We start from the raw sequence: 27970 nt of genomic DNA, 5'->3' as shown, positions 1-27970 counted from the left end.
TGCGCCAGGGTTTAAACTGGGTTTTTAGCGTTGAGCTTCACTGTGTTTACTGTGCATGTGTTAAATACGCAGGGGTTAGAACAGAAACAAAAGTAAACTTCAGAACCAAATAAAATAATTTAATCCCACCCAGAAGCAATGTAAATACTAAAAACATGTCATTACCAGTTTAAAAAAACGTGAATCAGAACAAAAAGAGCTAACACTGAAAAGATATATGGCAGCCTATAGCTTAGGGAGTTATGTATGAGGCAAAAGCACCTATTTCTTCCAATAATTCACAACAAATTTATGTCATATGGCCGTATGTTTTGGTTATCGACATTTTTCTGTTGAAAATTCTCAGGGATCTTCAGGAATATTCTCAAAATGTACCGGCAGCTGAAGAGTTAAAGCAGTTGAGACATTACTTGACCCCGGGGGCGGTTTTGGGGGAATGGCCGGTCTAGCTGTCCAGCTTCTCGTTCCACCGCCCGGCTGTCAGAGTCCAGCGGCCACACTCCCCCGCGATGTGGGTCAAAGGATGCGGCCCCTCCAGAGGCGGAAAGCCTACGGGGGCATTCCAACAACGCACAGCAGATTACACCCGCGTTACATCATCAACAGGCCAGCTTAAACGTGTGACTCCTTAGAACAGGCTGTGCTCAGTGTGAACGCAACAACATTGCACTCGACACCGCGTACACCGTGCACCGCATTCCACTTTAAGACATTCAGAAATGTCTCATGATAAAAAATGCGAGGGTAGGCTGTTCGGTAACCCACACATACATCGCCTTGCGTGGCCACAGGTTTGATTCCTGCCCGTGGCACTTTCAGTAACCCTCCCTACTTCCCCACTGGCTTTATAAAGTGGAAAAAATTACACAAGGAGGGCAGATTCCATCCTTTAAAAAAAAAAGCTGTTGCATAAACAAAAGAACAAGCAAAACTAAATCAACAGCAAATACTTTAAGCATGAAGGAAGGGAGCTCTAGAGCAGAGAGGCAAATAGTGTGAGGATCTTCTGCCAAACAAATGAAAATAAGACAGGGAGAACCGTTTGCAAGGCCTGCAGTCAATGCATGCACTGTGCACAGAGTGAGGTGTATTGATGTCTGGCTGTGCTGTGCGGGCTACAAACCCCACCTCTGACCTGGGCTAGGAGTGCTCTGTTCTGCTGGGCCTCGAAGGTCAAGGACACCCCGGTCCTGATCCGCCTCTTCCTCCAGGTCAGCCACGCCCGTTCCTGAAGCCTGCGCACAGACTGGAGGGGAACCAGAGCGATGGCCGCTGTCACCCAAAGCCTGCTAAAGCTACCGCTGCCATTTTATAAACGAGACACACGTCACAGTGGCTTTCAACACACAGCACTGGCAGTCTGAAGAGGGGTGCAGTGGTGGCTACAGGGGCATCATAAAGGGTAGGGAAGTTAGGATGATTCTAAAGGCCCTGACTGACAGGGGTCCTCAAAAAATATCACATAGGATTTTCTGGGGTGGTGGGGCCCAAGGTAAGATCTTTTCACGGTACCCTAGTGTGTCAGGAGCTTACTGTATATGGAAGCCATGAACATTTTCTGATCACTTCCTTTTGAGCGCTACAGAGTGAGAAAGACTGCACTTTGAGGAAGGACAATAATACAACTGAACTTCTACCAACCAGGGCTGCCATTTCTGTTTTTAAGCAGCCAGACCACTGTTGCTTATCCTTTCAGTTTATACAACTGTATCGCTTGTAAATTAGATCACAGAAACATGTTTCAGATAGGGGCACAAGAACAGTCTTCGGCTGTCATTCCCATGCTCATCAAGGAATGAAGCAAAAATGTCAGATGGCGTAAGTGTTAGGGCTAATTGCATAATTAAGGCCAGAAGTTGGCATGAAAACCAGAAACAGATATGGCCCTTGTTGCCCACCCTTGTTGCTCTATACTGTACACTGTTAGGGGGGAGACATAGCTCAGGAGGTAAGAGCGGTTGTCTGGCAGTCGGAGGGTTGTCGGTTCGATCCCCGCCGTGGGCGTGTCGAAGTGTCCCTGAGCAAGACACCTAACCCCTAACTGCTCTGGTGAATGAGAGGCATCAATTGTAAAGCGCTTTGGATAAAAGCGCTATATAAATGCAGTCCATTTACCATTTACTGTTGAGTAACGCATACTCTATACTTTACACTGTTGAGTAATGCATACCCTATACTGCACACTGTTGAGTAACACATACTCTATACTGTGCACGCTCACAGGCCGATAAGTGGCAGTGGCTCTGGTTACCATGTGTCTGAAGAAGACCGCAGCTGCCGCCTGGCTCCTCCAGGAGGTCCAGAGGAGCTGAGCGCGTCTCCTCGCGATCCTCCGCTCCAAGACCAGCTGCCGCCACCTCCTCAGGTACTTCTGACTGTGGAGGTCACAGGTCACAGACAAGACTCCACCAGACATCAGCACTATTGACCTAAGGGCTATCCGTTATCAATTCAGGGGTTTTTCTCAGTTAAATTACATTACAGGCATTTAACAGACAATCTTATCTAGAGTGACTTTACATTTTTACACAGTTGGGTCTACTGTAAACTGCAGCAATTCAGGTAAAGCAATCCTCTTGCTCAAGGATACAACGCCAGTGTCCTATCCGGGAATTGAACCTGCAACCTTCAGGTTACAAGGCAGGTGACCATTATACAACACTGACACCCCAGTCACTTACCTGAGCCTGGACTCCTCCAGCTCACTTCCTTTCACCTCTCTCTGTTTCGTACTGCGCGCTACAAGCATCTTCTGAACCCAGAGGGAGAGGTACTTCTTTGAAAGGTGGAGGGAGCGGCACTTCTGGGCCTCAACCTGATTCGGAAGGAGGCGGAGGACATAAGAATGGGCCATTCCACCCATCTGAAAGTTCATCTGCATTCAGGAGTGGATCCAGCAGCGCATTAAGTCTGATCTTGAACAGTCGTAGACATACGGCACGGTGTCATTTTCTTTTATTTACCACAGCTAAATATGGTACGTGTGTGGATTTGAAGAAGAAACTACAGAAATAATTTAAACGTTGTGATATATGCTTCAAACACGAGACAATTTATGACAGGACTTTAACTGGCAGTTGCATAATCACGCATGTACACACACACACACACACACACACACACACACACACATAAAAACAAACACAAACACATACATACACGGCACTTATACTTGCACCCATAAAAACAGACATAAACACACACACACAAACACACATGCTCGCATGTACACACACACACACAGCTTGTACACACACATACAAAAACAGACACACAGAGACACTCACCTGCAGATGCCATGCCCTAAGTGATGCAGACAGCAGTCTCCTCTCCCGTCTAGCGTTTGCCTGCTGTATGTTGATGCGCAAGGCATGCTGGGATAGCGTGCGTTTCCTCCAGGTGGTGAAGGAAGCGTATAACTGCAGGGTGTGCACCCGTTCGTCCACAGTACGTAACATCTGCCGCTGTGTCTCCACAGCCAGCCGCCACTCATAAAGACACCTGCAAGAGAGGAAGTGACATCATTATTAATCTTCTCAGACACAAGTCCCTGTTAAGAATGAGGACTGTGAAATAACACACATGAACATAATTGACTGTATATAAATAATGTAAGAAGGTTGTGTGTGATTAAATATGGGCCAATTTGTCTACAGGAAATCGGTACTGGGCCAATTTGTGATACAGGGTATATTTCCTGACCCCTGAAAGTGTCATCAAACTAAACTCCTGGAAAATGGGATACAGAGGACAGCTTAAACAGCTTGAATAGGGCGACTCAGGTCCTGTGTTGCTCAGGTCTGTGTATGATCTGCAAGAATAACAGTCGTAAAGGCCAAAGGTCATATGAATAAGCAGCTGACTTCAAGATCTGATGGATCTGAGAGAAGTATGTATACACATTCCACAGTGCAGCTAGTATCAATGATGTTATAAACAATTTATGATTGTTGCAAAATTATTTGTTTATCATGTGATAAATGATCAATTAGAAAACATGTAATATTGCTTATTAAACAAATAAAATGAGACAGAAAAGCAAATATTACGGCTCTATAATCAATATGAGCTGGGAAAACTCACTGCTCAGAAACAGCAGAAATAAAAGGGGCGATTACTCATGTTGACAGTGTCCAGAAATTTTCCCCCAGTTTATTCCAAATTTCTTTTATCACAATTAAAAGCACTTCATTTTCCTAAGATATTAGTTAGCCTGCTTACAGCAGCCATGCATTATAATTGTGAACTAAAACAAAGATACAGTATTGCTGTTTCTGAGATAATTATGCTTCGTGACTGCTAGTTAGCGGTCAGTCAAAAGGAAGACAGCACTGGGATACTGAAATCCTGAAATGAGCCTAGCCAGTAAACATAAAATAAAGTTTATACTTTATAAAATAGAGTTTATAAACCATTACATTACAGTCATTGCTGTGAGGTAGGCTGATATTGCAATAGATAACACAGTGGTCAATTATTAATTTTTTTTTTGCTTCTAAATGATCAAAGCACACACAGCAAATCCATGGTAGGCCAGATTTGTCTCTGTCCGTGTCCATATCCATGTGCGTGACAGCGTCATGCCTGTGTCGTAGATTATGCATATGTGTAGTAGATTATGTGTCTGTGTAGTATATTATGTGTTTGTGCTGTAGATTATGTGTATGTGTAGTAGATTATGTGTTTGTGCTGTAGATTATGTCTGTGTGATGCTGGGGCGTGTCAGTATCCTGCCTGTGCAGTAGGAGGGTGCAGCTCAGCTGGGAGGCCTCTTTATTCTGGTGGGACACTCTGACCCACTGGTAGAAGGTGCTGGATACTCTCCTGCCTCGAACCCACAGCCACACTGCCTCGCCCATCTGTCTCCGAGCTTTATTCTCTGATCACAACACACAAAACATACAGGGGCACGCGTCATCGTAGTTTTACGTCAGTTCAGGTTTGCTCTTAAGAATCCATCCACATCTAGATTCTGTTCCATTCATCCATACATTCATTATTCAAACCCCTTACTCCTGGTCAGGGTCGTGGGGGGCTGGAGCCTATCCCAGCATGCATTAAAGGAGAGGCAGGCGCACCGTTCACTCACACATTCATGTTCATGGGCAATATAGAGTCTCCAATTAGCCTAACCTTGACAGGTCTTTCAAATACACAGAAGTTGGTTCAATTATTTCATTATTTTCTGGCACAGAAATTTTATTATTAAATTAAATATTTTCTGGCACATTTTACAATATGTTTATATAATGTACATTGTCCCGGTTTTTAAATAAATAAACTTAATTATTTTCTATGTTTGGTCCAAACACTTACCATAATTTGTACACTGCAATGCATACATTTTAGACAGATTAAACATTTATTTTATCATCTGCTACACCTCCCTCTTCCTCATATTCTCACATTGACTACATTGTATTTATCTGTGTTCTACAGCAGTGAGACCCAGGAAGAACGACTCCACGGAATATCCTGCAGTTGTTTTTCTGCTTCTTGTTTCAGGTGCACTGTGACACTCCCCATGGGGAAGGGTACACTAGGGGTTCTGTGATGTTTCCACTAGGAATGGCACAACAGAACAGTGATTGATTAAATGAGACCTTTAGTGATTCGTGAGAGTCAGGCCAAGCTGAGCAGGCCGCGCTGGTTGAGATGCAGTTAGCCAGTACCTTTAGCCCAGCGCAACCACACCCCTAACAGGCTCTGTGCTGCTCTCCTGCCGCTCTTCACACACAAGGCATCCGCAGCTTTTATCACCTCCGTCTTCTCCTTCCAGCAGCCGAACAGCTGCCGCGGAAGAACCACAAATGAGCACGCTGAAAAACGCTGACACCTATCACATTACCCGACTGACTCTCCGCACGCTTGAATTATTAAAGAGAAGAAGCCTTTTGATCTCTGCAGCTTCCAAGTATTACTGCACGAAGGGGAAAGACACAGCACAGCCTTCATTTGACTGAATTCAACTGAAGTGAATGCTTTTTAATAAATATTAGATCTGCGCAGAAAATAACAAGGACTCGCAACATTTGGACACCACCAACAGACACCACTGCACTTTATCACTTTACCTTCTGCAGCTGAGATTTGTTGCGATTTCTTTGCATCACCCGCCCTCTAGTGGCTGTTGTCCAGCGCTGCATGACAGCCAGTGTGGCTTGCTGGTGCTTCCCGCTGAGGCTCTGCTCCAGTACGAGCAGCCTGCACTGAGCCCGCCGCAGCGCCATGCGCCACCGGGAGAAGCAGGACGCCGTCAGCCTCTCCTGGCGGCAGGCCTGGAAGCGGGCCACCACGCTCCTGCACGTCAGGGTCACCACGGTCAGCCTGCGCCAGACCAGCAGGACTCTGTACACACAGACGAAAAAAAACAAACCCCACAACAACAACATGACCAAAGGATGATGTCACTTTCAGACGACATCCAAACACTCCGCTCCACCACATCCGCGGGTCACAATCCACTCCGGGGCCGATACGGTTTGTTTAGAGAGGAGTTCAGAGAGGGCGAGCGGGAACAGCGCGTTCCGCGGGGGGGAATCGGGTCGGATGTTTTATCGACGTTCCCGCGGCATTTTGCTTTCATTCGTCGCCGGTTTGGCAGGTCGGATGAAATCGGAGGGGTTGTTGTGCAACACTTTCACACACACATCTGCTCTGAGGGGCAGGCCAGGTCTGCGGGTCCCCACCTCCTGCGCTGAAGCTGGGCCTGGAAGGAGGCGCTGGCCAGGGACCAGCGGTACGCCGCGGCCCAGCGCCTGAAGCTCGCCGCCAGGCCGCTCCTGAGGCCCCGCTGCCGGAAGGCCAGCGCCTCCTGCTGGCGGGAGAGGCTCCGACGGGCCCTCCGCAGCCACTCCCACGCCACGCCCCGGACGCGCCTCCTCCTCTCTCCCCGGCGGGCCTGGGCGTGTCTCCAGCGCAGGAGGGCGCGGCTGGTCAGCCGGGCGACGCGGTGAGCCTCCGCCCTGCTCTGCAGCGCCCTCTGCCTCCAGTGACAGGCCGCGGTCCGCACCCTTCCCAGCAGCCTCTGCTCCGCGCTCCGCCAGCGCTCTCCCCACAGGACGAAAGCGCCCCACAGCGTCCGCCGTGTCCTCTCCGTCTCCAGAACTTCTACCGCACGCCCGGCCCTCGCCCCACACCGGGCCCAGCGGTGCCACTGCCGCAGGTACCTGAGGAAACACACTGCGCTTAGATGGACACCATCCCCAAGCACAAAGTCCTATTACATAAAGTCCCTCAGTACTGTTCCTTATCCTCAGACCCCAACATAAATCAGTCCTTTGTACCAATTAGCTCTATGTGTAAACCAGTCCCCTCTACAAAAGAGGTCTTAGTAAAAAATCAATGGCCAAGAAAAATCAAAGTGTACTGGGCATTTATTTCAAGTTCATTAACCATAAACAGGCTACATTTAACATTACACTCTCATTTGCTACTTAAAGCACGATATGCACAATCACCCTCTTGCATATTCTATGGGGCTTAACATGTCGCAGATTGATGTAAGGATTACTGTTGGTCTGACACTGAGAACCTGGTATCGCCTCTGATCTTTGCCTAACATATCTGTGCATATAAAAGTGACTTTGGACAAAAATGCAGATCTAAGAATCGGTTACCAAAATTAATAATTTCTCCGTAGTGATCAGTTTTCAGAACAAATCAGCTCTCAGTACAGAGAGACTGAAGAGCACATCTGATCCCAGTACAGACATATCCTCAGCCTTCATCCTTCCTCCCTGTCTTGTCTTTCCTCGTCCGGCACTCTGTTCCCTGATATTATGTTAAAATAAACCTCCCCGGACCTGATCTTCAGAGACTTCTGCGCTGAGATATCAGCTCTCCTCAGTCTCTCTGCGCCCTCAGCCCAGCTCAGCAGAGCTGTCCTCTTCATCCTCCTCCTCTTCCTCTCCACGTGTTCACACTGCAGCCGCCGAAGCCTACTCCTGCCTGTGTCGGGCACATCAAACACCACCAGTTCACCTGCTGTTTACATGGTGAAACAGTCCGCCTAGGAATAATTTTTTACATTGGAAATGTGGCTATCGGCACACAGACGAGACTGGGACCAAAATCAGCTGCATTACAAATTCCGTTGGTGAATACCTAACGTCCCAGGCAGTTTAAGTATTCAAATGAAATGCATTAAATGTCAAACGTGTTCATTATTTAAACATTTATCCCACAAAACCAAACACTGTTTTATGTATTTAAAGCAAATCCCCCCTTAACAAACATAATTTGGAAGTATTTAAATACTATTCATAAGATTTTAAAATAGATTTTAAAACATGGAAATATATTCAGTGGTTTCCAACAGCAAATGAGAGTAATTTAAGATATAGGAGGATTCCAAATCAGGAGCAGTAAAGTTAACAAGGACAAGTGAATGCCTCTAGAGTACAGCATAATGCAAGGTTAAAATCTTTTTTAGTAGTGCAATGCATTAAAGCTACTTCATAAATATGTAAATATGTGTATCATTTGCATTCAAATAGTTTTTTAAATAGTTTCCGGAATGTGTATTCAAATGGGCTTGAAAAAGACCTACTTTCTCTGATATTTTCTGCCTTTCATTATTTTTAACAGCTCATTTTTCATAAAGAGTATTATTGAGCACTATATTTAGCCCAGGTCTGATGCAGACTGCTGTTTGCACAAAAAGCCTTAAATCTGATCCAACTGCGGCCTGAAATCTCTTCATATGGCGTCTGGCGTTTCCACAGAATTCACACAACATTAGCAGCCCGCTATGCCTCAGGCTGCAAGCTACCAAATATCTGAGAGTAAACAAGATACTGCAGAAGAGGCTCTAATGAGACCAGGGTAAGGCTGTGCGCGTGTTCAGCACACAGTCAGCTACGGTGTTCATTTATATCTAACCAGCTCCAGCTTTCTCTCTAGTACGGCAGTTATTGCTTTCTCTGTCTGTGTGTGTGCGTGTGTGTGATTGTTTCTGTGCCTTAGTTAGACGGGGTCATTATTCAAACAGTGCGTGTGCCACTATATTAGTGAGACATGATTATTTCTCTAACCGTACCTATGCGTGTGTGTGTGTGTGCGCGTGTGCCTTCTTGATAGGGCTGTGTGTGAGACAAAGAGTGTGTGTTACTGAGACAGAGTTGTGAGTGAGACAGTGTGTGTGTATTATTGAGACAGGTTTGTGCGTGAGGCAGTGAGTGTGTATTACAGAGACAGGGTTGTGTATGAGACAGAGAGTGTGTATTACTGAGAAGGGTTGTGTGTGAGACAGCGAGTGTGTGTTATTGAGACAGGGTTGTATGTGAGGCAGTGAGTGTGTATTACAGAGACAGGGTTCAGCCTCTGTGGAGGAGTGCGCTAGTGTGGCTGTTGTGTGAAGTGGCCAGTAGGGGGCGCAGTTCAGGCTCACTCTGCGCATATGAGCTCCAGCGCTGCAGGATCTCTTTGGCCTGCAGCACCAGTCTGTTCGCTCTCCTCCTCCGGACCTCCTGCTGCTGCTGCGTGTGGAGCCCCCAGCGATCCAGCGCGACCCTGCACAGTCCACACCTCAGCCGCTGGAGAACCAGCAGCCTCCTCTCCCGGTCTAGCCACACCCATGTCTCCCAGGCAACAAACACCCTGTGGTGGGCAATAAAAACTAGCTATCACTGGATCAAAACCGGGTCAAACATATTTGAAATACATCATTTTTTTTGGATAATAGTCTTTTCCCTACTGTGGAAATTCAGTGTTTAGGCACAGAGAACACACTAAAAGCTCTCCTCTGAAAATGGCATTCACTGTAGTTTTGACACCGCGGTAAACAGTCCATAAACAAAAGCAGCTTCCCGTTGGCGGCAGTGGAATATTTCAGCGGAAACGTGTCTGTTTTGCGAAGCTGACAACTCACCGTAGCGGAGATCCCCTAATTCAAAACCGAAAAGAACGCGGACCCTGAGAGAGACCTGCATCCTCCCCACTGGAGACAGTGACTGAATGTCTGTACTAATCTAACAAGTGCAGATTCGCCCTGTTTGTGTGTGTGAGGATAATTCAAAGTGAGAAACCTGACTTTAAGGGATGTGACAAGAATGAACCTTCAGCCCGTGTGCATCTCCTTTCCCTGGCTGTTAGCGCCTGCTTTTGTTACGCTGCATGTTAATCACTTCTAACCAGGGTATCTGAGGGAATAAATTAGCCTTTGATCACAGTATTCCGAAAAGGGGAAAAAAACGCATGAATAAAGTAATAAGTAAGCCAATGCCGTACTGGGAACTTATTATTACGGCCAACAAAAACACACCACGCCATCTGTCTGGTCCTTTTTTCAGACAGATGGTTAAATTATTTGTATCTGAAAGAAAATAACCTTGAGAAGAACATTTTGTGTCTGGTGCGTTGTTGATTGAGGAGCCACAGCTCAGTGGAGGACTGACTGACTGACTGGCTGACTGATTGACTGACCGACTGACTGTCTGACTGACTGTGTGACTGTCTGACTAACTGTGTGACTGACTGACTCTCTGGCTGACTGTGTGACTGTCTGACTAACTGTGTGACTGACTGACTCTCTGGCTGACTGTGTGACTGTCTGACTGACTGTATGACTGTCTGACTGACTGACTGACTGACTCTCTGGCTGGCTGACTGATTGACTGACTGGCTGTCTGGCTGTGTGACTGACTGTCTGACTGTCTGACAGATCGACTGACTGAACACAGCCATGGGCGGACTCCGGGTCTCACCTGGCGAGGATGGCCCGGCGGTGGTAGAGGCGGACGGCGAGGTTCTGGCGGGCTCGGGCGGCCCAGAGGGCGAGGCCGCTGCGCAGCCTCCGTCTCTCCGCCCTCCTCAGCAGCCACACGACCCGTCTCTCCAGCTGGGCGGAGTCCTGGGGCTCCCAGAGCGCGAGCTTCACTCTCCCCTGCCAGGACACAAATTCATCCCGAGAGTCAAACCCAGGCCACAGGGCTGTGACAGTACAGAACTGAACTGTTCTAGTAAAGCCACTACCTGCTGGCTGAGGAAAAGTGGACCCTACGTGTTCTGCGGTCTGGAACTATAGATAAAAATGTAGGCATTTGTGAAATATTTAATTAATTAAAAGTTTGACAACCAATCACAGTTACATTATAAACCAGTGAGTCACTGATTTCACATTTGAACTGCAGGTCAACTGATTTGTGCTTGAAACACCCCTCTATCCTGTTCTGAAGCGAAAAAAGAACAGAAGGTTAGCCCTTCTCTGCTTACCCTTCTCCGCCATGTTGAGAAGCAGCGAAGGAGCAGACTGCGGGTGTGAAAGCGTTCGGCTTCCCTCCGCAAAATGGCCTTTCCCCTCCGGAGACACGCAGCCCCGCTCCACTGTGCCAGGCAGCGAGACCGCAGAGATCTCTCCTGCGAGGAGGCGGGGAACGGGGTGTGAGAACAGCGCACTCTTGACATCACGTGCAGTACCGGGGGCGAGGCCGCACGGAGCACTCCCACAGAAAAAGAGCCTTACTCGGAAGCGCTGAAAGGCCCGCTGCTTCCAGAACGCGGAGACCAGTGCGTACTCCGAAGAAAAAGAGCCTCTCCTTTGTCGAGCGGAGCACATGACCTCCGCGCGCTACGCTAACCTCGCTATCTGCAGCCCCAAGGCCGGCTCTTTACCACAAAAGATAAGCACAACTATGGAAATAACGATAACTATGTAACTCCAAATTACCGCTTTAAAATGATCTAGTTCAAATGAATTAGAGTGTGCACAAAGCAGTCATAACAATAAAAATACGCCAGAATGAGAACAAGAGCCATTTTCCGAATGACTCTCAGAGTAATGTTGAGAACACATCTCCAGCGATAACACACATCGCACCATCGTCTGCCTGCTGCGTACCTCTGTAACCGCATGAAGTGTGTGTTGACTAGCAGGTGTGTACAACGATAAAACACTCTCGGGTGTGGACACTAGTAAATGATATAGTTTATTCAGCTATAATTATCGCCCCAGGAGAAAGAGGCTTTTAGAAATGTAAAGAGGGGCTAAACTGCAGTGCCTCTGAGCTAGGACTGGGGAATAGAGAGGATAAGGGGGGGAGGCAGGCAGTGTTTACCCAGTGTCTGTGAGCAGCTGCGTGCTCCAGCATCCCTGTCCTCCAGGTACGGAAGGCCCGGCTCAGCGCCGCCCGGGTCCGGACCTCTCGGACCGAGCCCAGCAGCGCCCTTTGACCCCTGCGCACCCTCACCAGCGCCCTCCACTGCCAGAAGGCCACGGCGACGGGGCCCCGCCTGATCCTGCCCAGCGCGCTGACCGCCACAGTCTGCGTAGGGGAAGCACACGCGCCCGCCACGTTACCGCCACAAACCGAAATAAGAGCGCGAGAACGCACACGCGCCCGCCACGTTACCGCCACAAGCCAAAATAAGAGCGCGAGAACGCACACGCGCCCGCCACGTTACCACCACAAAGCAAAATAAGAGCGCGAGAACGCACACGCGCACTCAGAGGGAGGCGGCCAGCCGCCCGCGACGCGGCGTTCTCAGATTTATGTGCCGATCGGCGCTTTCGGCAGAGTGGAATCTCACGCCTGAGGAGGCTCCGGCTCGTCTGAGCGGCAGGGCTGGCCCGGCGGCCTGTGACTGTGCGGTCTGATGGGTTCTGTGTTTAAGGCTTAAGAGATGGAGTCTCCGCCATGGACACCGCGTGGTGCCCCCCCCCAGAGGAGAGCGCCCCCCCCCCCCCCCCCCCCCCCCCCCCCCCAGAGAAAGGGTGGCGCGTGCCCGCCGGCGCCTCCGTGGGCGGCCGACCGTAGCGTGGCACGGGCCCCCCCGGGCGCGTTTGATATTTATCCGTCTTAATTGCTCCTCTTCAGGCATCTTCATCCGACGCCAGCGGCCGTCTTTCAAAACGCGGCTGAACATCAAGCAGCGGCACGGTGACGAAGGCCCCGCCCGCTTCATTTCTAATTCCGTTTTTTATTTATTTATTTTCCATAAGGACGGCAGCGCGTAATGAGGCTGAGCGCGGCGGCGGGTGCACTCGCGCAGCGCAGCGAGATTAAAAGCGGGGGGGGATACCTTTAATCTGGGGGAGCCATTGTGAGCGGGGCCGCTTTGATCAGGAGGACGGAAGGTTCCGGGAGGCGGGGGGCGGTCCGCGCGCTGCGCCCGCACTCTGTGGGGCAAGAGCAGACGAGAGGTGGCCCCCGCATTCGATTAGTGGAACAAAGGGAAGCGGGGCGCGGCAAGTGCAGCGCTGTTCCCCTCAATGACACCATTACCGCCTGCGGCTGGTGGAGAGCTCTGTGTGTGCTTCCCCAGGGACAGCGCTATCGACTGTCTCGCAGCAGAACGCTTCTACGTGTCACGTGTCACACCGCTAAGCCCCAGCCCGTTTGACCTCTCCCATAATGCACGGCGTGTCTGCGCTGCAGTGAAACAGACCCGGCTGCGTGAGTGCCCGGCGGAGGGGAGGCCAGCAGGGGGCGGTCTTGTTCAGTCTGCCAGGAGGAGCAGGGGGTGCAGCCTCTGAGTTCGGTACTGTGGTACACTGGGTGTGCCCCGCCATGCACCGGTTCCCCCCGGTCACTGCACCTCTCTGTCACTGCCAGGGCCTGCAGGGGTCACGCAATGGAAAAAATAACACCATTTAGTTTATTACGGAAACAACTCCACTTACTCTTACACTTCAGGAATTTAAGCAGGCTGCCTTACACAGCTTAAATAAATGCAATCCATTTATACTGCTGAATATTTACTGAAGCAATTCAGGTTAAACACATTGCTTAAGGCTGCAACTGCAGTGCCTCACCAGGGAATCGAACCCACAGTCCCAGTGTTGCAAGCCCAGTTGGTAAATGGACTGCATTTATATAGCGCTTTTATCCAAAGTGCTTTACAATTGATGCCTCTCATTCACCCGTTCACACACACACACCAACGGTGAAAGGGCTGCCATGCAAGGTACCAATCAGCTCGTTGGGAGCAATTAGGGGTTAGGTGTCTTGCTCAGGGACACTTCGACACGCCCAGTGCGGGGGATCGAACCAGCAACCCTCCGACTGCCAGACAACCGCTCTTACCCCCTGAGCTATGTCGCCCCACAGTTCTCTAACCAACAAGCTACATTATGCTACATAGCCACTCAAATAGCCATTTGCGATCTCACACTTTAAAAGGTTGAGGGGCTGGAATCCTTTACCTGCTCTGATCCGACAGAGGTTCCCAGGAACAGGAAGATGGGAGGGGTGCTGTCAGACCCCAGAAAGGGGGCGGAGTCCAGCTGGGCCAGCTGGGTGCAGAAGCTGTGCACCTGGGCATCCAGGGCCTGCTGTGCCAGCCTGTGCCAGTTCTGCAGGGCCGCCCTCACCTGCTCGAGCTCCTTAGTCAAATGGTACACTCTGAAATGCACAGGGGATCTGCTCAGTGTGCAGTCAGCAGGGAAGCAGAGGGCCAAGGCTATGTGGTAGAAAGCATTTTACTTGGCTATGCTGAGGCTACGTAGAAGAGAGCCTTTTACCTGGCTAGGCTGAGGCTATGTATTAGAGAGCATTTTACCTGGCTAGGCTGAGGTTATGTATTAGAGAGCATTTTACCTGCCTAACCTGAGGATATGTAGAAGAGAGCCTTTTACCTGGCTAGGCTGAGGCTATGTATTAGAGAGCATTTTACCTGGTTTGGCTGAGGCTATGTCGCACAGGTTGTTTTACCTGTCTAGGCCAAGGTTATATAGTACAGGGTGCTGTGCAAGGCTTGGTTGAGGTTACGTAGTGCAGGGTTTTTTTTACCTTGCTGGGCTGAGGCTATGTAGTACAGGACGCTTTACCTGGCCAGCTGCAGGTTGTGTGTGCTGTCCTTCCAGGTGTGAAAGGCCTGATGGAGCAGCAGGTCCAATGAGCAGTGGGCTCTCCACTGGGGTGATGCTATTGGCTCAGACTCCCCCCACAGCTCCACCCCCCACCTCAGCTCTGAGGAGACAAATCAAGGTATCATACATTTCTCTCAACAGGAAGCCACGGCACTCTGTATGCACACTAAATAAAAATACTGAACCGACTGTACAGTACTGGCGTATTTCCCAAGTGAGTCATTACAACAAGCATCCCTGGCTGACGTTCAGCGCGCTGGAAAACACGCGCGCGCACACACACACACACACACACACACACACGGGCAGGCAATATAAAACCAGTATTTGTAAATATGGAGGTATCTGGCGACTGCAAATGAAGCGCAATAAAAGGAGGTGTGAGTAACAGGTTAGCGTCTGAGCGGCAGATGGGCTCCCCCGGGTTCGGAGTCCCGCCTCGCCGCGTTTCCCGCCGCGTTTGTTGCGATTAAAGAGCGGGGACGCGGCGAACCTCGCCGTCTCCCCCGGGCGCGCCGTCGTCTCCGCGGGGAGGCGCGGGTGATGAATGCGACGCCCAGGCGGCGCAGCTCCAGCGCATGCCTCCAGCGCTGCAGGCAGCCGCTCAGAGAGAGGGCCCTGCGCCTGGAGAGGCAGCGCAGCCACGCTGATCTCCGATGAACAGCCTCCCTCCAGCGCCACAGGCACCTGCAACACAAACACACAAACAAATACACACACACACACACACACGAGTATGCAATACATACACACATATGAATATGCACGCACACACACAAACACACACACAAACAAATACACACATATGAGTATGCTCCAACACACATAAACACACAAACAAACACACATATGCATATGCACCGACACACACACACACACACAAGCGCATGCATTCATATGCACCGACACACACACACACGCACATGTGTATGCACTCACACAAACACAAACACACATACACATACACACACACACACACACACACAAACACAAACACACACACATACACAAACAAACACAAACACACACACATACACAAACACACACACAAACACAAACACACACATACACACACACACACACACACACACAGCATCAGTGCGACTAAGTGAGTCTGAAAAATGGAATCGATAATGTGAAACGACACAGCACAGCTTCCCTCTCCCATCCATTTAAGCAGGCTCCGTTTTTTTTAACTACAGCTATTCGCAAACCTTAAAAATGATAAATCTGCCTGACACGAACCGAGATTAATGCTCTAATTACACTGCTACGTATCGCAGACTGTTCCACTCGGGCTGCGTCGAGCTGTCGGACTAAAACGAGCTGGCAAACGAGTTCATTTCTGCGAGGTCTTCTCCTAACCTAGTTTCCCAGCCGGGAAACCGAATTAAATATTCACCCGCAGCTACGAGTCAGCGCTCCCCGCAGGGCTCCGGGGGAGTGAGCCGCTGAGGATCGGGGGAGCGATAAAGACGGAACGATAGCGGAGAGGGTGGGGACTGACCGGGAGAGCCGAGCTTTCCGCGCTCTCTCCAGAAGAGCCCAGGCTGCCCTCCTCGCGCGACAGCCGCGGCGCCAGGCGCCGAACGCAGCCCGCAGTCTCCTCCTGGCCAGCAGGTGGCGACCTCGCTGCACCAGCCTCTGCTCCAGGGCAGCCGAGGACCTCGCCTGGCACCACTTCCCAAAGGCGGCTGCGAAGGGGGGGGGGGGGGGGGGTGGGAAACGCATCCATTACTTCCTCCATTTAATGAACCTCCGTCCAACGAGTGAATCTCATGAACCTCGGGGATCCAATTTCAGCTTCTGCCAGCCTTCTGAGGAACGTGACACTGTTCTTTAACTCTTCACCGGTGAGAGGGATGGAGAGAATTTTTACTTGCCGGATAAGGTCCTTTTGGCCAGCAGTTGCTCTGCCTTGCAGCAGAGCCGAGCCAGTCTCCTCCTCCTTGCAGTGCCCTTCCAGCGCAGAGCAGCCATCCTGAACCACGACAGCCCAATGACACAGAAACAGCCCAGAAAGTAACGCCATCAAGTTACAGTTATAAATCCAGAGACACCTTCATTTACCACAAACTCAGGTAGCACTTTCAATCCATAGAATTCTGACACATTTCAAATTATAGCAGAAACAGACTGGAGCACTGACTGGAAGCTGCCTGTTGTTGGTGCTCAATCCTTCTGGGATGACAAAATATGCTACTGCATGCATTGGGAATTCAATACACATATCTGTATTTCGCCCTCATTAAAGTTAAACAAAAATATTGAATGAAATAATATAAAATCAAATATTAAGAAACATTACTAGACTGCACGTATTGAACAGCTTATCACATTGTGACACTGGAACATGAGTGGCTTTGTGCCTACAGTGTTGAACAGATGTATACTAATTTTAATGAGTGGCAATAACAAATAACATATCAATATAAATATAAACCAATAATTAAACCAGACATTTTCACAAATGCAGTGTGCTGTTATGTATTCGAGTGTCTGGTTTCTTCTGTAGACGCTCCATTATATTCCATTAGTGCCTGGCGCAGTGGGCGTAACTATGGTGATGTTTGCTGTGCGATATCCAGTGTGCTGGTGTGACATCAGCTGCAGTAACCTGGCGATCCTGTTCTGTCTGTCCCTCGCGCTGCGGTGCTGCTCCGCTCCGGCTCTCCAGCGACTGAGGCAGGGCCCCAACAGCGCCCTCTGGTGGAGCCCCTCGCTCCGCCTCTGCTGCCGCAGCCTCGCCTGTGTTCTCCGCGCGAGCTCCGCCCACCTCTTCCACACAGCAGCCAAACATAAGGCCCTGATTGGACGGGAGGGACCCCAGCACCCCAGTTCAGATGCACTCTATTTATTCCGTGATCACTGTGCAGTTAACGCCATCCATAAATGATCTCCACTTAGCATTGCTCGACATGAAACTACATGCTGCTCCATAACACTATGTTTTATGTCCTTCTGTACAGAAAGACCTACACAGTCCACTTTAAATGCTGCTGTTTTTGATGCCATGAGTATTTTTTTAATGGTTTACGTGGCAGATGGCCTTATCCAGGGTGACTGACAGAGCATTAAATGACACACAATAAAAATAGCAAATAAGCATGTGCAATGACAATGAACATCACAGCACACGGTTGAAAATGATTGCCGACATATCCTGAGGCAACACACGAATGCATTTTAAATGACAAAATTAAAATTCATTGACAAGTGCCGCAAATTCAATGCAGAAGACAATTACTTGCCGTCAAAAACCTGCTGTAACCATGGAAATTAAAACCAGTTGGAAGATAGGTATAGATGATAGACAGTGAGTTTAGCTCGGGAAGTGAAGCATGTCGGTTACTGGGCTTTTAGTGGGTTTTAAGTTCAGGATGGGATTGGGACGGGGGGAAGGACCTGGGTGAAGGACCCCAGATACCTGTGATGGGCCTGGGCCTGGCACGCTTTGTCCCAGGCTGATCTCCAGGTGATCAGGGCCCGTCCCTTCAGCCCGGCATCATGATGAAGCTGAGCCTGCTGCTCCAGCTGCACCCTGGACTCCCTCATCATCTTCCGCCTCCTCCACTCCAGCCAGTGCTTAAAGAGCAGAGTCAGACTGTAGAGACACACAGACACACACACACACACACACACACACAAACAGCCAGTGTTTAAACAGCAGAGTCAGACTGTAGAGACACACAGACAGACACACAGACACACACACACACACACACACACACAAACAGCCAGTGTTTAAACAGCAGAGTCAGACTGTAGAGACACAGACACACATGTGCACAAGCAAACAGACACAGACACAAAGACACAAACATACAGACAGACATACACACCCAGACACAGACACCGACACAAACACAGACAAACACACACACAACAAAGAACTGGCACAGAGGGGCCAGGGAAAAAACAGTACAGCACATCTGTTCTGAAACACAGGTCCACATGACATATGTTAGTTCAAGTAAGGGAACCTTTACTTTGATTCACAGACAGACGGAAAATTACAGACCGTGAAACCCCACACTGAAGTACTCGAGATCCAGGTGTAACGCAAGAGGTGGCACTGGAGAACCAGAGCGATGAGGTAAGCACACCCCGCGGGGAAAAGGCTGTCTGGGGCTTGGAGTTCCGTCATACAGCCAGGTCTGAAGAACACACCGTCTCTGGTGTCTCCTATTCACTCTTACAACATAAGCCAACAGAGCCCACGAGGCTGCCGTTTCATACGGTTCAAAAGGCTAGGGGAACAAAACCCTGAATCTGTGCCATTCAGCTCGCCCACGTCAGCTGATACAGACCAGGGGCACGCTGACGACAAAACTGCAGGGGAACACACAAATAAAGACTGTGCTGCCTCCATTTCAGTAGCTTGTCCTATTGTCCTTTTTTAGGTGAAAAGTGTTCTTAATGCAGAAGACAATTACTTGCCGTCAAAATTACTTGCCGCCTGTGCTGTTTCTTGGGTAAAATTGTACATTTAGCTGATTTGAATGATGTGTGATAAGCTGCTACATGGTGAAAGCTGGGGGGAGTGATGGGTCTGGAGTGTGTGAGGATGTCTTAGCTCATACTGGTAGTGTATGTGAGCTGCCCTGAGCAGCTCCAGGCCTTGGAAGTGCCTCCTCCAGGCACAGTAGGCCATCCTGAGGACCAGGCCGTCGCTGGGCTGGATAAGCCGTCTCCTCAACGCCTCCACGTTCGCATCGGAGTCCCGCCGGGGCCTGAGGGCTGAACACCGCTTCTGCTCGAAACAGGCCTTCCACTGTAAAATTAAACCCCCCCCAAAAAAACAGAGCATTTTAAACTCTGCCAGACTGGGGCCAGGCATAGCACGGGAAACTGGCCATAAATCTGCGTCCACATTCCTCCCGCTCTTGGCATTCTGTGTGCAGATGAGCAGAGAGAGGTGGAATCATAAACGCTCATAAGAATAAACATCCTGTCGTGCACTCGAGCGGCGGGTCAGGTTTGACAAGTAGTGACACCTGACAGCGAGGTTTACATTTCACACTGGCCTTAGGGCGCGGGGACTACCCTGCGGGGATGACGGAAGGGAGAAGGAGAGCTCCGTTTCAGGACAGCTTCCAGCTGTGCAGGGTCACGCAGACTCTGACATCACCTCCCTGCTACTCACATGACCGAAGCACCGAGACAGGAGAGCGGCACGCCTCCCCGTTGCCATGGCGTCCGTCTGCATGCGCCGCATGGCGACGGCCCACTTCAGGGCGGAGAGGCCCCTCTTGAGGACCCGCCTCCTGTGCTGGCACCGTGCTGCTGTTTGGCATCTGCGCCTGTGGCTCCAGGTCTGGAGGCATCGTGAGAGCAGCCGCAATCTGCAGTGCGCCAGGAATCCGCTCCACCGCGGACGGAAAAATGCCGTCAAATATCATTCACCACAACTACCCCGAACCTCTCCCTGCAGCCCCTTTAGCCTTTTAAACATTCTTCATAAAGTACACAGAAAAAACAATCTGTAAAATCTAGGTCATCAACAAACATATTTGTTAGTAAATATATAACCACAGCTATTTGCCTTCTGAACTATCATGCCTCAAGCAGTTTTAGTCAGTGATTTATCACAGATACTTGACCTAAAACCCGATCCTCTTTACCTTTCCTCCACTGTCACAACAGAACTGGGGCTCCACACCTCCACAGCATCAGGAAGCTGTTGAAAGGACAAAGGCGTGCTAAGCTGCATCTTCTCCCATTACACCACACTCCGGTGACCTTTGACCTCGCCCCGTTGTGTGTCACCATTAACTTACCCTCCAGAACTGATGATCTGCAGAGAATCCTTTTCCTCTTTGGACCACTTCCTTTCTTTTGTCCCCAGGATTTCCATCACTGTCACAAAAGGCACCTTCTTTAAATGCACACACAGTGGAGGATGGCTGAGCCACACCCCTTTGATCTATGTGGGAGGTGCCATGGAGTGCATCAGGCACACGTGTTCCTCCATTTCGTCTTCCTATACTCTTTTCCACAAATGGTGGGTGACCATCACCACAGTCCTGAGGGCACGTTAAGAAGCGGCCATGCCTGACCTCTCCCTTGGCGACCTCACGAGTGTCTTTAATTAAATTCTCCTTTGTTGTAAGCCTTTCCTTACCCAATCGGAAACGAGGCACCTCGGTACTTCCTGTCACGTGATACGCAGCCAACGAGGGACTCGTATTTATGGCGCCCGTGGAATGGGAATATGAACGGGATTCTTCTTTATCGAAATGGCTCTCTTCCTGAATTAAGCTTGTGCAGGATAACTTTGCACAGTCTTTAGAAAATCTTCCTTCTGGGCTGGCTTCTTCTCGACTAAATCCATGTTGGAAGAGGGCTCTGCGTGTACTGCAGCGCTTCTCTACGTACTGGTCTGGGCCAGTCCTGTGTACAGAAAAGGCATCTTCTGGGCCACTTGTCGGATGTTTTTGGCTGCTCCCTGAGTAATCTTGTGACAGTGCCATTGGGACCCATGAGGGATTTAACGTTCTCGCTGAATGAGGCCTAACAAGCTGTGAGGACCGCCTGCTATTAATCACTATATCGCTGTGATGCAGGGGACTGGTAACCCGGGTCTCCTTGCTAATAACAGGCCTCCCTGCTCTGGAATCTATTCCGCCTGCGTGACAGCTGGTTTCCCTTTGCTGGCTCTGAAAGAAAGAGCGCAGCATGTTCGCATCGTAAGAGGCAGACATATCTGAGCCGTCCTCCGCAGCGCACTCAAGTGTGTCCAGATGGGAAAAATCATCACCCTCTGCCTTTGGTGAGAGAGTGCCCAGCTCAGACAACAGCAGCTGTTCGCTCGTCTCCAGGTCCAGCATTGATCGGTGCAAGCTCGCAGATGTCCATGAAGATTCGAGGAGACCGTGCAAATCTGACAAGCTCTCGGTCTCATCTTCACACAGGTCACCTGCATGATCCACATGGTGGGAGTCCGTCAAGTCTCTATTAAAATATGCTGGCTGTTTGCCCGCCGGTTCAGAGAGAGGAGCATCAAATTCAGTGTCTCTGCGGAGAATCCTCTGTGACATCTCTGGGGCTTTGCGGCTTTGGAGCCGAGCTGTGCTGGCAGGGGTGGAATATTCTCTCTTCACCTGCCAATAGCCACCACTGCTGAGTTTCTCAGAATCCATGTGAGCGCACAGCGTATCCCTTTCAATTAGCTTGCCGGGATGACGTGGGGTGTCAGGGTGTCTTTCCAAATCGGCAAACCTGACAGTCCTGGGCGTGGTACTTATTGTTTCAAAGTGAGCTGCTCTATTAGATTTGCCCTCCCGAGCAGGCAGAGCATGCCTGCTGCTAGGGGAGGTCGGCTCCACCTGGCTGCTGAGATTCCTCTGTCTCAGGATGGACCCAGACCTGCATGCATTCCTTCTTCCCCCCTCAATGACAGGGGAAGTAAGGGAGGAGGAGGGAAGATCCCCACTCAGCGATGACAGAAGCTCCACCAGCTCATCGACATTTTCCCTGGGGGGGTGCAGATTGCCCTCCAACACAGACCCCCTATTCACTAATCCTTTCTGAGGCCTAGAGGGGCATTTTTCCTGTTTTCTCTTGGGATTCCAATCCATTCCTAGGCTCTGTCAGCTCCCAATTAAGCCTGCAGCATTTCTTTCTGAGTTAGCACGATGTATCATCACAAACCTAAGACAAATGGGGGGAAAAGTCCTACAATTAATTATCTGACAGATGCCCATATCAAGAGTGACTCACACAAAACTAGTTTATACAAATGCAAAGTAAATATTTTGTTTAATTGGATACACAGCGTACTTCGAAAAGTCATTACGAATCACGATTGTACATTCCGCAACAAAAAGTGATTTTATTTGTCAAAAAGAAAAAACTGTGATGCTGATGCACAGAAACCGCTCGCGTAGATAAAGTCAACCACACTCTTCCAATTTCCAACAGCAATTTATTTCAGGTGACTAGCTAATTTATTAATCACATATTGATCTACACTCACCCACATGGCACCTAAACATTCGAAGTGTAAATCAACATTCGCGTATGATCCTTGTGATATCAACCAGAGCTTCCTCGGTGTTTTCTCTTTGTGCGGTGTGCAGTGAAGTATTCCTTAGCAACACATGGTACCACGGTAAGAGGATCAGCTCCAGATTAGTGATGGTCTGTTGTGTTGGGGAATACCCCCGTCAGTTGTAGTGCAGTTCTGGAAAAAAACAACTTAAACTTTCCCATATTTAGAACAAGCCTCTCTCAAAGATATAGTTACCATCTTGGAAATATGAACACTGATTTCGTTAGTCATTGGGAAGTTGCTTTACATGACAAGTTATCATCTAGCTACGTTAATATCAGCTGATCAGTAAAACTCTTTCATATCCACCTAGTTACATGCACTCTAACCAAGACGTTTCCAACGATTTCATCTGAACGTTAGCCAGCGAAGACAGCAGTTAAAGCTACAGGTTAACTCGTTAGCTAGCTCTACTTAGCTTGTTCGACAGTTGACTTGGTATCTAATCTAATATGTATGCATCCAACTTGCTGGTTACGTGTCAATAATATTCTAGTTAAATGATGTACTGGTAAAACGAGAAATCAGTTTGAATTTACCTGCATGATCGTTGCAGTTGCTGGCTTGTCAACAAACAATTTTTTTAATGGTCGGAACGTAATGTGCATCATATTTTCTGACGTAAATCTACACCAGACAGTGGCACGAGGCAATGAGCGAGCCTACATACACTGTCGAGGAAGACATCACTGAACACAACATGCCCAATAAGCAAATACACAGTAGGTTCAAAATACATCACAAAATATTCAAGAAATTCTGGGAGCGCTTCAGTCAGATGTGGTTTTAGGCTAGCCTACATCAAAGGCCAGCAAGGCTATTTAATACATGTTTATGTTGTTTTAAAATAATTGAATTTCCAGATTAAGTATTTTTACATTGATTAAAGATAGACAACGACCGCATAATGTGATACACACCGAACGTGCATTCGACAAAAAAAACAAAACAATGTCAGTCGTTAATGAGTTCTGCCCGATGCGTTTATTTATCCATAACCACAAAATCTTTGGATAATTTATTTTTTGCAAGTCCTCAGGCATACAACAGCTCATTTGACACATACTGCAGTTTTTAAGTTGGTGGTACTGTTGAACTACGTAACGATATGGACACAATTATTCAGTATATTACAAGACAAAAATTAATTATTTTGAAATTTCGAAGAATTTCGTTACAGTCGCAATTAACGGAGTTACACGGATTGATGCAATCCAATTTGTAATTTACAAACTCATTCATTGAAAAATGTATGAAAGTTAGTGTTTATATATAAACGAGTTATATAATAAATTACAATTTCATTGCATAATTTTACCCCTCCCCTCAAAAAAGGAAAAATGTTTGTAGCTTTGTACAGCTCTGTGCACAAGTACGTAACAGGTATTCTCTGACAGTTACTCCAGAGCAATAAATTAACTCAATGCAATGCATCACTACTTCGTTTGGTAACACAAGGCTCATTGACTGGCAACCCAACATAGTGGGGTAAAATACATGATGGATCAAAGCATGTGTTAGTTAAGCTCAGGTGCTGCCAGTAGTTCCTCTATTTGTAGTTTCGTAGATACACCAATCGTTGAGGCTGGAATTTCTCACGACACAGGGGACACTCTGCCTGCATAAAAAAAAAAATAATGAGAAAATATTTTAAAACACCCTACAAGGACATAAGATGTCGTTTGTCATGTGATCACATGGCCCACGCTGCAGAACAACCAATGTGCCGTGCCGGGGATGTAGCTCACCTTGGTATTGCACCACTCGGTGATACACTCCCAGCAGAACAGGTGGCCGCAGGGGGTGGTGGTGGAGTGCCGTCTCTCCTCCAGGCACAGGATGCAGCGAGAGGTTCGAGAGGCGGGGGCCTCCACGGGCCTGACACTGGGGAACAGAACAAGGGTGAACGCCATGCCTGCATCACAGTCATACAGCTCAACAACACTTCACTAAATGTGTTTGGCAAATATGCAAATAATGGGCAGGCAGGAAAAAAAAAAACATGTTGATGACTATTATGATCCAGACCGTGGGTGGAAAAAAAAATCTTGATTTCCTGTATTGAAAATAAAGTGAAATAATAGGCCCTGCATTATTCAGTTACGCTGAGTCTTTTACTGAGGGCGTACCTGGACGGAAGGTTCCTGTGGCGCTTCCATTCCTGCCTCGCTCTTTGTTTCTGGCGGAAGTTGTTGAGCTGCAGAGCCAGTGTGAGGCCCAGCTGCAGCATGGAGACCAAGCCAAGGAGTCTGTAGCTGACGCGGATGGCCTGGTGATCACCGGCCCCGCCATGCACACGCAGCTGGGCAACGGCAAACCAACAGCATGTCCATATTAATGACATTCAGCACTAGCAAGGATAAACAAGGGCACCTGCTGATGTCACAAATGTGCCATTCTATCTAACGCTGTTAAAAAAAAAAGAAAATAGCATGTTCGACAGCTGTTACTTTATTACCCTTACAGATTTCTCATGGATTCTGTCAGTTTTTGTGCTCATACGGTTTATTGCAATTGTAATGTGGGATACCAGCAGAAACGCATCATTTGAATAATAATTTGAGCATAATTTGACTAATTTTGAATGTTTGTCATCGCAAACATCAGTTATGCTTACACTCACATTGCTAACTGTCTGTCAGATTTCTATCTTAATTCATGTTTAAAATAAAGAAATTGAATTAATAAGCCAGTGTGAGTTTATGGAACTGCCAAACTTGCCCAGATAAAGTGATTGTTATATTATTTGGATGACCTGAGACCAAGTGGAAAACATGAATTGAGTCATCCAGATGAACTGGACAGACATAAGAAGGCAGTGCTTCAGTTTCTGAGAAACATACCAAATAGCAATATCTTGTTATTAGAGTTATTGGAGTGTCAACAGAGCAACAAACTTACATAACTGACGCCCGCTGCCCTCTTCCCAAGGTGGTAGAAGGCCCCGTTGATGTAAAAGAGAGCCACGTGAATCCTGTGCAATATGGTGAGCCCCTGCTGCACAGTGAAGAGGACCGGGAGCAGCGCTCTCTTCTGCGCCTCCGTCAGCATGCCCACCGCGCCGCGGATCCTGGCCCTCAGGCAGGCAGCGGGGTTCCAGCGAGAGGCCGGCGGGCTCTGGGCTCCTGGGGACCCGACGTGCTCAGCCTGCAGCTCGTTCTCCAGGCAGACCAGGAGCTTGTCCAGGAGGTATGGCAGGAAGCTGTGCAGCAGCACCAGAGCCCCGCGTCGGGCACGGGAGGGCACCCTGCGTTTGGTGGGGTCAACCTGGACGATGCTGCAATACTCTTCACCCAGTGTCTGGTACCCTGAGACGAAACAATCACAGTTTCAATTGCATTTATAATGCTAACAGACACAAGACTATGATTTAGATGAAATCACTCATTAGATAGATAATTAAAAATATTTTGCTTTGAAGTTTATTTAAAGCACAAGAAAAGTTAAGAGTGAATGACTGAGGCAGAAAGTGATTTTGCATACCTGTAAATGTTGTTAAACCATAATAGGCAAGGTCAGATACTAACTCAATCTCTTTTCTCCATTGTAGCCACCTCTTGGACCCTAAATGGGATGCAAATGCAAAGTACTGACCATAGATATAAAAACAACACATGGAAAATAAAAAATAAATCCCACATTCCTTCAAATATGATCTCATATAGTAAAATGCCATGCCAGGAAATTACAAACATGATACTACCCAATGACACTGATTGAAGTTACACTGTTGAAAGAAAACATGCATTCTTTATAAAACAAAGGAAACAATAACAAATATGGCCAAATGTAAAATTCCTAAAATAAGCCCTGAACTTTGTGAGATGATGTTTTAGAACGTAGCTAGCTGGCAAGGTTAATTATTGACACATGGGTTCAGCTCTTCTCTACTTGCCTGCAAACGTTTGAAAGGCTTCGTTGGCGTTGTTCCGCAAACAGTTCTGGTAATACTCATCTTTCTGACTGGCGCGGATGAGCTGCGGCTGGTTTGCAGGAAGCAGTGGCATTGCTGAAACGTAGAATAGCTATATGTTCAAATAGCAACAAAAATAGCTAAGCGTTTTTAAACAGAACATATTTGTTAAAGTAAACAACCGCACGACTGAACAAAACATGTATAGCCAGCACACTCGAATACATAAAACCGCTAGCTAACTAGCCATCGTCAAAACCTTGTAGTACAACGTAGCAAGCTATACATAGACTACCACATAGTGCTAGTTTCCTCGACCGAGAATGTCAGATGTAACGTCAACGTTACGCTAGTGTTCACTTGAAAGTGTTAAGTGGGGTAGTGTATTATAGGCTATACAGTCTACTTTTCAGCATAAACTAGGTTAACCTGGAGCTCACTAAGCTAACGTCTATATATTTATTAACTTTACAGTCGTACATGTACACCTTGGTTCACAACATTGGCAAGGAAGCAACCCGGATACAGCTGAACGAGGACAAGCATTAGCAAGAGCAGTACCAATGTAGACGACGATAGCGAAAATAAGTCTCTAGAATTTTACAGCGCTACCAACAGGAGGTTAGCGTGAACACATATTTTAACATGAATGGCACGGTCAATTTGTTAGTAATTTGGGTCTTCTGGGGATATGGTAGACTTTCACGGAATGACAAACACTTAGTCTGTCAGTGAGCACATCAACGATTTCAGTTGTTTAAGAATTGTGTTAAACAGAGTTGTTCAGAAAAATACCTAAATGATATTGTAATTAACGACAAGGTGTCGAAGTAACCCGTTTATCGCCTAGATGTAAGTGGTGTTTCTATTTCGGTTAGGTTAGCTGTCATTTTGATTACAGCGTCGTTAAGCATAACCTCCGACAGCATATGCTACCTTCCTTTTAACAGAAGGCTGTAGTCTACTAGCTATAACTTTAGACAACGCCAACAACAACAACCACAACAGCAATAACAACAAAATATTTGCTATTACTTAGGCAGGCTTAACTCAGAACATGTCCTGTGTGCCTTAGAACTTGATCTCCCCTTGTAACGTTTGGCTGATCTGTGGGGCTCTTTGTTTTCTTCGTGTGGGTTGAGATTACACTCGCTCACTGTGGGTTCTGACTCTGCCCTGTTACTTGCTGAACCAG

At 48.2% G+C, this 27970-nt stretch overlaps 2 protein-coding genes across 4 annotated transcripts; both read right to left on the bottom strand.

Moving 5' to 3' along the window:
* Nucleotides 1-92: 92 nt before the first annotated feature.
* Nucleotides 93-20182, bottom strand: LOC118207972. Its single transcript, XM_035382200.1, has 25 exons — nucleotides 19956-20182; nucleotides 19393-19583; nucleotides 18237-18413; nucleotides 17427-17615; nucleotides 16693-16790; nucleotides 16317-16503; nucleotides 15303-15496; nucleotides 14768-14909; nucleotides 14144-14342; nucleotides 13387-13556; nucleotides 13021-13117; nucleotides 12057-12263; nucleotides 11215-11358; nucleotides 10707-10885; nucleotides 9392-9600; nucleotides 7806-7950; nucleotides 6690-7169; nucleotides 6075-6348; nucleotides 5673-5790; nucleotides 4735-4879; nucleotides 3288-3501; nucleotides 2682-2815; nucleotides 2252-2375; nucleotides 1129-1246; nucleotides 93-549 (listed from the first exon to the last, which is right to left on the bottom strand). Exons 1-25 carry the CDS (start codon nucleotides 20025-20027, stop codon nucleotides 446-448), a joined length of 4311 nt encoding a protein of 1436 aa, XP_035238091.1. The 5' UTR covers nucleotides 20028-20182; the 3' UTR covers nucleotides 93-445.
* A 3676-nt stretch (nucleotides 20183-23858) lies between these two features.
* On the bottom strand, nucleotides 23859-27904 carry pex10 (peroxisomal biogenesis factor 10). Of its 3 annotated transcripts, none has more exons than XM_035381293.1 (7): nucleotides 27811-27904; nucleotides 26758-26871; nucleotides 26346-26426; nucleotides 25764-26170; nucleotides 24992-25164; nucleotides 24611-24746; nucleotides 23859-24480 (listed from the first exon to the last, which is right to left on the bottom strand). In XM_035381293.1, the coding sequence occupies exons 2-7, from the start codon at nucleotides 26867-26869 to the stop codon at nucleotides 24412-24414; spliced, it is 978 nt and encodes a 325-aa protein (XP_035237184.1). In that variant the 5' UTR covers nucleotides 26870-26871; nucleotides 27811-27904; the 3' UTR covers nucleotides 23859-24411. The 3 variants fall into 3 exon arrangements, with proteins under 3 accessions (XP_035237184.1, XP_035237182.1, XP_035237183.1); XM_035381291.1 differs by lacking the exon at nucleotides 27811-27904 and adding an exon at nucleotides 27264-27361; XM_035381292.1 differs by lacking the exon at nucleotides 27811-27904 and adding an exon at nucleotides 27256-27360.
* Between the last annotated feature and the right edge of the window lie 66 nt (nucleotides 27905-27970).

Source organism: Anguilla anguilla, chromosome 11, assembly GCF_013347855.1.
Source record: "Anguilla anguilla isolate fAngAng1 chromosome 11, fAngAng1.pri, whole genome shotgun sequence".
Classification (NCBI taxonomy): Eukaryota; Metazoa; Chordata; class Actinopteri; order Anguilliformes; family Anguillidae; genus Anguilla; species Anguilla anguilla.
Note: the sequence above shows the minus strand (reverse complement) of the source record. Positions and strands in the feature narration are given on the sequence as shown.

Bases quoted from the DNA above. Each gene is read 5' to 3' on its own strand.
- LOC118207972 (XM_035382200.1), bottom strand. From the start codon at position 20,027: ATGCGGCGCATGCAGACGGACGCCATGGCAACGGGGAGGCGTGCCGCT. The intron at 15,497-16,316 runs GTCAGTCCCCAC...TTTGTGTTGCAG, and splicing joins CGGAAAGCTCGGCTCTCCCG to GTGCCTGTGGCGCTGGAGGG. The intron at 7,170-7,805 runs GTCCGGGGAGGT...GTGTTTCCTCAG, and splicing joins CAGAAGTCTCTGAAGATCAG to GTACCTGCGGCAGTGGCACC.
- pex10 (XM_035381291.1), bottom strand. From the start codon at position 27,321: ATGCTTGTCCTCGTTCAGCTGTATCCGGGTTGCTTCCTTGCCAATGTT. The intron at 26,872-27,263 runs GTGTACATGTAC...TCTACGTTTCAG, and splicing joins TGCCAATGTTGTGAACCAAG to CAATGCCACTGCTTCCTGCA. The intron at 25,165-25,763 runs GTAAGTTTGTTG...GCCGTTGCCCAG, and splicing joins GGGCAGCGGGCGTCAGTTAT to CTGCGTGTGCATGGCGGGGC.